General features: G+C 39.9%; 1 protein-coding gene across 1 annotated transcript in view; it reads left to right on the top strand.

Annotated features, from left to right (window-relative positions):
• The window catches only part of LOC134665379 (peroxisomal acyl-coenzyme A oxidase 3), a 36,626-nt gene that overhangs the window by 15,999 nt on the left and 6,527 nt on the right, over nucleotides 1–14,100 (top strand). Inside the window, exons 5-8 of the mRNA XM_063522314.1 lie at nucleotides 5,556–5,703; nucleotides 9,270–9,444; nucleotides 9,989–10,131; nucleotides 12,678–12,811. Coding sequence (XP_063378384.1) covers nucleotides 5,556–5,703; nucleotides 9,270–9,444; nucleotides 9,989–10,131; nucleotides 12,678–12,811 — 600 coding nt within the window. The remainder of the gene's footprint in view (nucleotides 1–5,555; nucleotides 5,704–9,269; nucleotides 9,445–9,988; nucleotides 10,132–12,677; nucleotides 12,812–14,100) is intronic.

Raw genomic sequence — 14,100 nt, 5'->3', positions numbered from 1 at the left:
TTTCCTCTTTGCCTTACGGCCTACTACTTCCGTCCACGTCGGAGCAGCAGTCGTCGGTGGTGGGGGCGGCACCGTCTGAGGGACCCTCTTCGCTCGGGGAGCGGGGGTGGGTTTTGTCGACCTTTCCGCAGGAAGGGGAGGTGCCACCCGGGGTACTACCTGCTTGGTAGCCGCTTGTTTCTTCCGCGGCAATTTTGTCCCTGGTGCAGCTCTGGCAGGGGGCATTAGCGTTGACCCCGACGATGCTACAGGTTTATCTGCCGTGTTCCTGGGCCTTGTGGCAGGAACAGGGGCAGGGGCAGGCAACGGGGTCCAGGGATCATCCGGCAAATCAACCTCGGGGGCTGATGGAGAAACCGTCGCATCAGCAGCCTCAGATGCCTTTCTTCGGTCCGCCGCCAGTGGCGGGCGGACGATCGGCGCCGGAGGGAGGCGGCTTTTTATGTCGTCTAAGCGGGCATTAACCATATCCCCAATCGACTTGAATAGACTCGCCTCTAGCTCCTCCCTAAACTCAGACAAGGCATCCGTTACCGACCCCAGAATCTGGTTAGGCCTTGCACTGTCTGCTGGAGTATCCTTCTTATTCCGTTCGGAGAAGGCCTTTCTAAGCGCTTTCATCTCAGTCGTCGCATGAGCTAGCTCTTCCTTCAGTCTTTTGTTATTCGCCCGAAGGACATGGACCTCTTCATTTTCCTCTCTTGAGTCCATGTTATCCATAGCCGTTACTATCTCGCGGCACGCCTTGTTAATGCGGCCGCGGATTGTTCCTTTTAAATTCATACATTTGCTGACTTCTGCCAACACCCTCTTGGCTGCCTTGCGGGCCACATCCGCCTCGTCTCCGTCAGCAGCCGGAGACTGAGGGCCTTCCGGCACCAGGCTGTACTCCATTTCCAGCTCCTCATCAGAAATGACCTGTTCGGATGTTTGGTCCTTCATCCAGCAGGAGGCTGGCCCGCGAGATTGGGACGCATTTCCGGTATCTTTTTCAGTAGTATCTATTTCGACCCTTCTTTTAAACAAAGTTTTGGTCTTGGCCTTGGAAATACCCGTGCACGCTCCGCGAGTCTTGCTCTTTCCGTTTTTCCCGCCTCTACGTGCTGTATTGACTTTTGGCAAGGTCCCCAGCCACATATCCTCATCCGATCCAGTATGGTACCGTTTTTGGGCCAGCTGTTTTTCCCCCGATTTCTCGCCAGCCTTATCTATAAAGATAACCTCTGGAAGGTCGTCGGAGTCCGTCGCATCAGACAGTCGGCGCATCCTCTCTGACCGTTCAGTCCTGATTTCCCTCTGATTGTCAGCCATATTTGATTTGGTCCCTGATCCCTCTCCTCTTTCGTATGGGCTCCGATCCCTGCTATTTGCATTTGAGTCCATCGCTTCGTCTGGACGTAGCGACACTCGGCAGCCCCGCAGCTGTAGCTGAGCTGGCGTCGTGTTAAGTTGTGAAACGTCGCCGTCCCTCTCATTTTCGGTGCCAGAAGCACCCACCATATCTTCAAGATTTGTTTTGTTTGTTTTGTTTTTATTTAAAGTATCCATTCAATTCCCACGAGTAGGGGAGACTAAATTTCCGCAGGGGCAGAGATCCCCGTACCCAAGCTGTGGCCCTATATACTCTGTGAGGTCGGGCGGTGTCACAGGATTGGCCACTAGTGGCTGATGCACACCCCAGCCGCTCTAAAGAGAGCACCCCCGCACGGTGAACCGCCATGCGGGGGATTGTGGTTTTTTATTGAGGTTATCTCCTCTTGACCCGGCCGACCAAGGCAAGGCCCTCGGTCCCATCAAAGGCTGCTAGACATGACAACAACACCTTATCATTTGGGATAACGAGTTTGGGACGGTGGCCGGAGCCTGTCCACCCGGTTTCTACACTGAAAGCGGGCAAACCCGTCCTGCTCTTGATAGTGTCCCTCACTCTTCGCCTGCCCGGTATGGGTAGCCCTGTCCGGTATAGCCTAGGAGATCACAGAGACACTCCAAGAACACCCCCCTCCCCCCGGGCTAAACCCCGGGTGTCGGGTTATTGGCAGCACCAGTAAGCAATCCCACGCAGGAGATCACTTACCGTTGCCCCCAGGGCGCACCAGCCATAAGCCATTCCCTTGACTGCGAATCCGCAAGGATTAACAGAAATTGGAATGGCCCAGACCCTCGTGGAGGTTACCCGACCTAACCTAACCCACTTTTCCAGTAGCATTTCTTTTCTGTAAGGGTCGCAGTTCAAACCTAACCTAACCTACTTTTCTAGTCGCATTTATTTTCTGTATGGGTCGCAGTTCAAACCTAACCTAACCCACTTTTCCAGTAGCATTTCTTTTCTGTAAGGGTCGCAGTTCAAACCTAACCTAACCCACTTTTCTAGTCGCAATTATTTTCTGTGTGGGTCGCAGTTCAAACCTAACCTAACCCACTTTTCCAGTAGCATTTCTTTTCTGTAAGGGTCGCAGTTCAAACCTAACCTAACCCACTTTTCCAGTAGCATTACTTTTCTGTAAGGGTCGCAGATCAAACCTAACCTAACCCATTTTTCTAGTAGCATTTGGTTTCTGTAAAAAATATATTTTATGGCTAGTGATAATTATGGCTTACAATGATGATGACAAACGATATTATTGAAATTGATTTTATGGGAAACAAAGTTTCTGGCACGTGACTAATATAGTAAACAATAAGTATTGCATATGTAATTATGGGAAACAATATAATGGCTGTTGATTATTATGGCAAGTGAAATTATGGCAAATGAAATTCTGGCAAGTGGGTGTATACCAGCGAGAAGATAGGGTACGTACGCCACCCAAGGGTGCGCCAGAGAGTGGATCAGCTACGCTCTAATGACGCGAATTAAAAATTGCCTACTTCAAGCCCACGGTCGCTGTGGCCGAAATCGGTCAGGAGCATCATCATCATCATCATCAGGAATATATGTATTAGAAATAACAGGGTGGATGATGCAAGAACTTCCATGTTATTTTTATTACATTGCGGTCGATCGATTGATTTTATTGTACTGCAGATAAGAAGTTTACACTTACATGAAATTGCCTGCAAGTTTTCGCAACATCGAAATATAAGTTTTAGGCAACGTCTTAATAAAACTTAAGGTGTGAAATGTATACTTTCACTAACTTAATATTTCATTTAAGATTAAGATCATCTTTTCCGCTCAGTCAGTAGAAATGGCCCCCCAGCACCTTATTACTATTATTATCCTTTAAAAATATTGAATACAGATGTCAAATTTAATAACAAGAATTTCAGAATATATAAGATCGTAAATTTAAAAAAGAAATTTAGGTACTTATACCAGTGTGGAACGATTCAAAAATGTAATTGTAAAAAAAGGGCAAGTGCGAGTCGGACTCGCGCACGAAGGCTTCCGTACCACAATGCACAAAAAAAAAAACAAAAAAAAAAGCAAAAAAAAACGGTCACCCATCCAAGTACTGACCACTCCACCACGTTGCTTAACTTTGGTCAAAAATCACGTTTGTTGTATGGGAGCCCCATTTAAATCTTTATTTTATTCTGTTTTTAGTATTTGTTGTTATAGCGGCAACAGAAATACATCATCTGTGAAAATTTCAACTGTCTAGCTATCACGGTTCGTGAGATACAGCCTGTGGTGACAGACGGACGGACGGACGGACAGCGAAGTCTTAGTAATAGGGTCCCGTTTTACCCTTTGGGTACGGAACCCTAAAAAACAACATAAGTAATAAGATGCACAGACAAAACATCCTCCAGACTGAGCATAGTCGCGCTACCCCCTCTGCCACGCATACGGTAATTTTACTCCATGTTCGAGTCGAAAGTGTCTTTGTGTGACGTCCTTGTCTTTGAACGGACCAATAACGGCACGGGACTTCGCTCACCTCGTCCCGCGCACCCCCGCATTTTTGGCATCATCGGTTGCATGAAATACGTAGGCAACTCTGAAAGTTCTTAGAAAAGGCTACTTAGAGATCATATAACAAAAAGAGGCATATTATTAATGAAAATATAACTCTTTATACTTTTTTTGAGGTATATGCAATTTGGTCGTTATCTCTGTTTCAGGATTGATGGCAATTTGGAAATTGTACGTCGAGCGTTATTCCAATTTCGACCTAAGAATTTTTTCGTATTACTATTTATAACGATTTTCATTGTGGGCTCAGCCAACAACAGAGTTACAGTAAGCTTCAGTTATAGTCTCATAATGAAGCCTAGTTCTTGTACATCTGTTTATTTTTTAAATTACACATTTAATCGCTTTTGTAGTTATTCAACGGATGATCATAGAGAAGCATGTCATTCAAGAGTGACGTCAAAAGTTTACATCGCACAGTTGTGCGGTTAATAAAAAATACTGGCAAAAAATTGTATATCAGTAGTTTTTGATATCCCTCAGTATTCATATGACACTGTTAAAAAAATCTTGCTTAAATTATTTTGTGTCAAAAAAGCTTGAATCCCGATGGGTACCTCATGAATTTCATACAAAACCTCCGAGGACCTAAAATCGCCATACAAAAAAGGCATTGGAAGAATGAGCTGTGTGCGCTTCAGGGTAATCCTATCCTAATGAAAATTTGTACGCGTGGTCAGAAAGAGATAAAGCACGCATTAAAATAAAGAGTAACGTCCTAATTACTTCAGCTTTTTCTATTCTAAACACTTTCAGTTTGCCCCTCGTAATTGCTCTAAACTCGGTCTAGAGGATTCCTAGTCTATGATAAGATGTGACCGGGTAATTCCAAATGCGTCAGAAAGTCTGTAATTCTAAAAACTACACATAATTCTGTTACATATAACACAACGCAACATGCAATTTATTGTATTCTAAATAACTCGAATAGACCTTATACATATACATATATTGGAATAACAATGTCATCACTATTTAAACACTATATAATAGACTAGTGACCCGTCCCGGCTTCGCTCGGGTTAAACAAACACTTAACAAATTATAAGGGTTCCTCAACCTTCCTCAAGAATCGCTTTATTGATATGAGAACCGCATGAAAATCCGTTCCGTAGTTTTTGAGTTTATCGCGAACGTACAGACAGATGCGGCGGAGGGCTTTGCTTTATAAGGAGTAGTGTTAGTAATAACAAAAATAATAGATAGTATCTCTATACCCCTACCCCTACCCCTCCCCCTACCCCTCTGGGTCCTGTCATAGTAAATTTTGTAGTCACAGAAAGTTTACTGCCATCTATCGACACAGGACTAAAACTCAAAACGAAAACGTATAAAATTATCAAAAAAATGTATGTATATGGATAAATGATTTTATTATTTTTATATCACTTTGATCCATGTTCATTCACTGATATTCATGTGTTAAAATTGTTAAATATGAAACGGTGTCGTCACGCCATCTAGCCGAGCATAGGCTAAAGGTCGTGCGGCATCTATCCGAGAATGACTTTTTCTTGATCTCCGAGGCACGTTTTTTCCTTAGACTTTATTCATCTTATACGAAGTTACATATGCCTTTGGTAATAATGATTTCGAGTCCCAACCCCAATTAATATTTAACATTTCCTTGTAGATCCTAGCGGCATTCGCGCTGACAGAAGTCGCGCACGGCTCAGACGCGCGACTGATGCGCACGACCGCGACATACGACCCGACGACGCGAGAATTCGTGCTTCACTCCCCGGACTTCGAGGCTGCCAAATGCTGGGTTGGTAATCTAGGTAAAACTGACATTATATATCAATGTTTACTTATCTCTCAGCCATGAACTTGGAGAACTGGTTTACTAAGGCCCCCCCCCCCCACATCTGGCGTCTTTCGAGCGTCGGCGTCTACCGGCGTCGGCGTCTACCGGCGTCGGTCCAGCGCTATGGAAAATGACGTCGCTGCGCAGTTGCGTCGACGCTGCGTCGACGCTGCGTCGACGTTGCGTCGACGTCGGCCATAGAGTTATAGACGCCGACGCTCGAAAGACGCCAGATGTGGGGGGGCCCTAACCACTCACTTGCTTGATAAATAATAGTACTACCGTCAAGAAAGAATGAAAGAACATAGACAATTCATAAAAAGTGTAATCTCTGAAAGTGTACGTAACAATTACTGTATAAGTTATTGAGTTGTTTTGCAAAATGAATAAAAGCGAAGAATAAAACAATAGACAAATGGCGATCTGATTCCTCACATTGCATTATGAGTATAATGACATTATTACTTTTATACATGTAAGGGGTCATCCATTAATTACGTCACACCAATTTCTAGGTTTTTTGACCCCTCCCCTCCCCCCTTGTCACACTTGGTCACATTTGGCAAACCCCTCCCGTTTGACCTCCGTTCTCCTAGTGTGACGTCACATTTTTTCTACGAAATCGCCAAATCGAATTAAGTAAGTACCTAAGTATTATTAATATTTTATCAAAATATTTTTGACGATATAAATATTAGTAATTTTATAACCCAAAACTGTTTAGGAAAGAAAATTAAACGATTAAAACCTATTTTCGTTTTAAAAACTTGTTATTTAAATGTACAGCGAACTAAATAATTTAAATAAATTTTCGGTTACTGATGAAGTTAAAGTGACGTCACAAAGTTTGTGTCTCCCCCCTCCCCCATGTCACAATATGTCACATTTTCTTGACCCCCTCCCTCCCCCTAAACGTGTGACGTAATTAATGGATGACCCCTAACTAGAAGTAAATTGTAGCCGCAGAGTTTGACAGATGAATACGCCGCTGCACGGTGCCATGTTTTTAGGGTTCCGTACCCAAAGGGTAAAAACGGGAGCCTAATACTAAGACTCCATTACCCACTAGGCCAGGCCAGACAGGTCGTTAACATTTCTTCCTTTTATTTGTTTTTTTTTTCTTTTTTGATCCATGAAGTTTTTAATTTTTCCTTGTATTAATAAAAATATATGTGTATGATTGTCCGTTTTTAGGGTTCCGTTCACAAAGGGTAAAAACGGGACCCTATTACTAAGACTCCACTGTCCGTCTGTCTGTCACCAATTCACCAGGCTGTATCGTGTACCACTGGTACTGTTGGACTCGTCCACCGAGGGTTTCATGCTTTTTAGTATTTGTTATACTTATTATAGCGGCAACAGAAATACAGCATCTGTGAACATTTCAAATGTCTAGGTATCACGGTTCATACAGCCTGGTGACGGACAGACAGACTGACGGACAGTGGAGTCTTAGTAATAGGGTCCCGTTTTTACCCTTTGGGTACGGAACCGTAAAAAACCAGTTTGGAAAATAATATTCCCCATACAAAAATATGTCTAGTTTTCGGAATAATTCCATTCGCAATATCGGAAACATTTTGACGGCGCATCAATAGTTAAAAATATGAATGAATGTTCTATTTCTACAGGATTTGTAATTAACATTGTATTGTAAGTAGGTAAGTTACGGTAAGTACGCTAAATACCTATTTGTAGGTGTCTAAAGCGTCATATCGTAAAAAACTCATTACCTTACAAGTTTTACGCGCTCGTGTGCACTTAGGTAATGTCATCGGTAGGTATTATTACATATATTTTACTAGAAACCTTTGACACTGTCAACTTGTTTCAATGTAAAGCGTAATAAATCTCACGTTTTGAGGTCACAAGATCAGAAGTTACAACTTGTGAAGTTATAAAAATGAAGAACTTATTGTTTTACGTTGTTTACCGGTTTTTATGTTTACTAGACGACCTCGCTTGTGTAGAATGATTTCAATGATTCCCTTGAAAGTAAACAGAAGTTTAAAAGTTGATTTAAAACTGTCCTATGTATCCCCGGAATTCAATTTATTTCCAAATTGCATCTAAATCCGACTACACTTTTATAGAATTTACTGTCAATATGTACAAATGGAAAATCGTCCACTTGAAAGGACCATTCTGAAGTTGGATCAAAAGCAATAGTGTCCAATGTGAAACTTGTCAAAATGTAATTGTGCTAAAAAAACATTTTTAACCAAATTTGTAATCGTCGTAAATTAATTAAACCAGAATGGACTTTTGTCCATTATAAATTATGAGCAAAATGAAATATATTCAGTACCTACCTATGACATATTAATGTCTTGACATAAATGACACTAATATTTTATACTAAAATAAAACTTTCTTTTTGAAAATAGTAATTTCTTTTTAATAGTTCCATGACTATCATCATAAACCTCTATAATACAAATTTTCAATTGGTCATGATTTTCAGTGTACGCAAATACAAATGGACACATGTTTTTCGACCTGTATCATATTTATTAAATATATTAAGAACGGGTCACTCACGTATTTCAAGTCCGCAACCGTAAACGCAAGCTCCTGATGACACTCCTCGGTACGGAGTGAAACATGTCGAGCGTTTTTCGACTTAAAATACGTGAGTGACCCGTTCTTAATATATTTAATATGTCTGTGTCTCACGGAAGTTTTGTTATTAAAACTGTATCATATTTGACATTTTGACTATTGGGCATAATTCTTTTTCGACATTATGCTGGATGGACAATTTTCCTAGTTTTTCGAGTGGACAATTTTCCATTTGTACCTAATGATAGTAAACCGTTAATAGGTGACAGATAAAGTATTACATAGAACAAATGAAATAATTTCAGAAAATATTTTAATTTGTTTTTATGTCAAGTAGAAACACTTCCTTCTTCCTCGCGATATCCCGGCATTTCGCCACGCCTCATGAGAGCCTGGGGTCCGCTTGACAACTAATCCCATGATTTGGCGGATGAAAGGCACTAGTTTTTACGAAAGCGACTGCCATCTGACCTTCCAACCCAGAGGGTAAACTAGGCCTTATTGGGATTAGTCCGGTTTCCTCACGATGCTTTCCTTCACCGAAAACAAGTACCACAACAAAGTATCAAGTAGAAACACTACTATATATATTATAAACTGAAATAAATGTCATCATACTAAGAAAAAGTGACCAAGGCCTCCAGTGCCCCAGACTAGAATCGAACCAGCGTCCTCTAAGGGGGCGCCATAAACCTTCAGTAAGAATAGTATACTTGGAAAAAAATCGTCCTGTGCCGCCGTGACCCCGGTAGCCGAAAGGCTCAGGTATCTGCTGCAATAGCAGAGGGCGCGATGCCAGCCTGGGGCACTGGAGGCCTTGGTCACTTTTTCTCAGCATATGACATTTATTTCAATTTATAACAGACAAAGTAACGCATTATGGGTTATGGGAATGATTTCTTAAATTTTTCCTTTATCTGTGGGCGGTACCATATAATCTGTGGTATCGTTACAACATTAATTCATTCTCTCTTACAGGTCGGACGTGTACGCACGCGCTAGTGTTCGCTCAACTAATCACACCAGATGGAACAAGTCACGGTCTACACGGTTTCATGGTACCCATCAGAGACCCGGAAACGTTGGAGACGTATCCAGGTCTCATTGTGGGCGATATGGGGGAGAAGATTGGAGTCAATGGGATTGATAATGGGTATGTTTCTTACTACTTACTATATTTCAATCTTTGCACGTTTCCTGGTACCGATCAGAGACCCAAAAACGTTGGAGACGTATCCAGGTCTGATTGTGGGCGATATGGGGAAGAAGATTGGAGTCAACGGGATTGATAATGGGTATATGTTACTTTCTTACGTATTTACTATCCTAGATGAAATAACTCGCGGCTTGGAGGTTTGTGGTACCTCTCACAGAGACCTAAAAACGTTGGAGACGTATCCTAATCTCAACGTGGACGATATGGGTGAGAAGATTGGTGTTAACGAGATTGATAATGATCAATCCCATTAACACCAATCTTCAATTCAATCATACCCATTAATATTTTTTTTTATTTACCATCCGAGATAGAACAAGCTTTTATGGTACCGATCAGAGACCCAGAAACGTTGAAGACGTGTCCTGGTCTCATTGTGGATTGTGGGAGATATGTGGGAGAAGATTGGAGTCAATGGCATCGATAACGGGTATGTCGCTATCCTACTTACTTTCTAACCCATCGTCCCCTTTGTCCCCAGGTTCATGATGTTCAACCAATACCGGATACCGCGCGAGAATCTCCTGAACCGAACGGCTGACGTCACAGAAGAAGGGGTATACGAGAGCTCCTTCTCCGAACCCTCCAGGATACTTGGGGCCGCCCTTGAGAATCTATCTGCAGGTAATCAATTCCAACCCCTATTCTAATTGCCTTAAGGTCTAATACCGAACAGGTCTAACAGAACGGGCTGTGGTCATAGATGGCGTATATGAGAGGTTATTCTCCGAATCTTCCTGGATACTTGGGGCCGCACTTAAGAATCTATCTGCCAATTCTAACCCCTATTCTAATTGCCTTAAGGTCTAATACTGAATCTTAACACTTTCGGTGCCGGGCGCCCCGTATCCAGTACAAAATGAACACACATACGTGTTCTTGGCAGAGCTCCTTCTTCAAAACAGTACAACTTATAATTAACATGCATTAAAAAAACCGGACAGGTGCGAGTCGGACTCGCCCACCGAGGGTGCCGTACTGCCGTAGTTTTTAGTATTTGTTGTTATAGCGCATGTGCGCGCTCCGCATCTATAACTATGCGTTTTATTTAAGTGTATGTTTTTTTTAAATCACAGCTAATTGGTTGTTCCTGTAATTAGCTCCGTATCTCTACTTAAGATTCAATTTTTATTTAATTATGCTGTTGGATCTCCTAAATTAACGCATTCACTGCCAGGGGGCGTGGCCTAAAAACAAACTTGTATGACGGTGAACGCACATGTGCGTTGGGGGCAGTGAATGTGTTAATAAATTAGTCCATCCTTGACTGACAATAGTATTTAATAGATTAAAAAATCTAGGTGATTAAATGAGTACATAATTGTTTTTTTTTAAATAATTAACCTTAAATTTATGCGCATAAAAATCGTTTGCATGTTAGTGCTGGTCGTGTCAACAACTAATAAAAATGAAAAAAAAATACAATGGAAAATATTTACTGCACGATTAAATGTTACGTAATAAGGTGAAACGTTCGGACTTCCTATTGAGTATATCCGTACACGGCGGGAAGAACTTGATAACTCGAGATATTCTACCGAAGAAATTTGAACTTAAAAGTAAATTGCATAAGGTTCAAATTTCTTCAATTTTTTCCCGAGAGATATCAACTTCTTCCCGACGTGTACGGATATTATACCTGTATCAGGAAGCCCCGCTCCTCCGTTAACAAGTTGTAGGTTTAAGAAAAATAACAAACAGAAAGAAACCTTAAGCTAAAACTAATTTCAAACTAGTATTTTGCGCCATGAGTTGATTTTTTGACATCAAATCATAGAAGGGGAGCGTGAATCTCGAGACATAAACGCGTAAGTGCAAGAATTTTACGGCGCTTACGACGTTTTGGTCGCGTGGTTGTGATTGCGACAATTTCTTTGTTTGGTATAGTTTCTCTATAGTAAATAATAACTCAATGGGTGATTCTGATTATTTTATGGTTTAGAGATGCCACGAATATTCGGCAACTATTCGGTATTCGGCCACTTTGCCGAATATTCGGTATTCGGCCGAATGTTGCCTACTATTCGGCCGAATACCGAATATCTGTTACACCTACCTAAAAAGATAAATTTCCCCAAAAAAATACCAAAAACTAGGTATATTTAATATCTAAAATGTATTCTTGGAAAGTGGTTAAATAAGAAGGCCAGTTTTTGAGCATTTGTTGATTCCAAAATATTTTATTTTTTATCATGGGTCTGATTTGATTGACTCTAACTACATTAATTAATTCTGTTCAACATAAACATATATCTTAGCAAACTTTGTGCTTTGTTGGCGAACAGTTTTCGTAATAATTGTGACTCAAAATGTTCGCATCTTATGCCGAATATTCGGTCGCCGAATATTCGGTATTCGGCCTAGAGAGGGGGCCGAATATTCGGTATTCGGCCAAATTCACTATTCGGGGCATCTCTACAAATTACATAATTTCCTGATTTAATTATATGGGAATTAAAATAAAAAATCTAAGTAAATTAGTTCGTTCCACCTTCGATAACAGTTTATTAGCGGAATTGTCCTCCATTTTGTTATCATGCGTGCAATCAGCTGATTGCTTTGTTTCGATTAAAGATAAGTATTTGAGTTTAAACCATACTGATAACATGGAAATAACCATTGCAATGCCTATGGTGTAGATTACGATAGTGATTCATAAAATCAAGATATGCCTGCGTAGAATTTACAATATTTATATTTTTTTAAGTATTCTTAAAATTTAAACTTTGGCATCAATCGATTAAAAAAAAGAATTTGAATATGTTTTTCAAGTTTATTATGATATGTTTTACGCATATGAAAATTTACCTTATTATTTTTAGTAATAGTTTATGATTATTTTTGTATAATTATAATTATTAACAAAATCAATTAATTTTGATTTTGTTAATTAATCATCATCATTAAATATTTTTCCTTCTTGATTCGTAGTAACTTAAAAAAACTACTACATATTATATTTGCACGCTTGCTTCTAAGTAATAAGTTCCAAGCAAAAAAACATTAAACGTGAGAGAAAACTGTAATACCTATAAATAAAATAACAACTATGTAATCTGTGTTTCTAAAAATAATTTTGACTGATGTGATTGATTGATTGAAATTGATCAAAGCCGATCAATTTATTTGATTGAACGATTAATTTATCAGATGATACACTGTCGTTTCAGGTCGTATCGGCATAATGCAAGAGAGCTGCAACTCCATATCATCGTGCGTGTCGATCGCGGTGCGGTACGCGGCGACCCGCGCTCAGTTCGGCAGCGCGGCGCGCGAGATACCGCTGCTAGAGTACGAGTTGCATGTTAGTGTACTTTTATATAAAAAAGATCAAACATACTGACAACAGACAAACCAATTTAGTCAGTAAAAAGGCTAAAGGCTCATTTAGACGGCGCGCGAACTCACATGTGATTTTAGTTACATTGCGGACTATTGAGGTTACATCCAATTCACCCGGCCGATCAAATACCGTAATGTAATGAAGGTCTCATAAGAGTTTTCGCATCGTCTAAATTAGCCTTTATTTGACAAAATTTAATGTAGGTGCAAATGTTCGATATTTCAGTTTCACGCCTTTTTCTACTGATTAATAGTTGATTGTTAAAAGGCCTTTGAAAATATCCTGGTCACGGCACCATAATGTAATCATGTCTCAAACCTGTCGTGTAATTTTCCCTTGTAGTAAGTGTGATATCAACAGAAAAAAATATCTATGTAGACACTATTATTATTCATATAATTTATTTGTATATCTATATATTTTTAATGCTGGCTGTCTATATTCACACGTCAATACAACACACTAGCATATTGTAACAAATATCATCGCATGTCATCGCTTTTTGTCCCTCTAATAATGTTTTAAACATTAGAGTAATTTATTATATATATTTTTCTTTGTTTATAGTTTATGAAAAAATACATCATATTAGTAATTTAAATACATACGAGGGTCGCACTGAAAGATTCGGGAATGGGACACTTAGAAATAACATAATAGAATGAGGCATATAATTTATAAAAATGTAACTCTTTATAAAACTTTTAAGGTATATTCCATTTGGTTGTCATTTATATTTAAAATTTACTGACAATTTGAAAATTGTATGTCGAACATTATTTGAATTTTTGGCCAAGTGATTTTTCGGATCACATTTTTAAACGGTTTTCAATATGCCCTCAGCGAACAAATAAAAGTTACAATGGGCTTCTGTTATTTTTTTATGAACTAGAGTTCATCGTACGCTCGTTTGCAGTTAAAATTATATATGAAAGTCACTTTCATTTTATCCCATGGGTGATCTTAAAGAAGCATGTCATTCCAAAGCGACGTCAAAATTTAAGATCGCATTTGTGCTGTTAATTAAAAAGACTGCCAAAAAAGTTGCATATCGGCAGATTTCGACATTCCTAAATATTCATATGACAACAGTAAAAAAATCTTTTATATATAGATATATGTAAAAAAAACTTCAATTCCGTTGGCTACTCTACGAATTTCATACAAAACCACTAAGGCCCCAAAATCGCCATACAAAAAGGACTTTGGGATTATGAGCCGTGTGCATTACAGAATGATTACTTTCAAAA

The sequence above is a fragment of the Cydia fagiglandana genome, chromosome 6 (genome assembly GCF_963556715.1).
Source record: "Cydia fagiglandana chromosome 6, ilCydFagi1.1, whole genome shotgun sequence".
In the NCBI taxonomy this organism is placed as follows: Eukaryota; Metazoa; Arthropoda; class Insecta; order Lepidoptera; family Tortricidae; genus Cydia; species Cydia fagiglandana.
The sequence above is the reverse complement of the archived record's forward strand: the minus strand, read 5'-3'. Positions and strand labels throughout refer to the sequence as shown.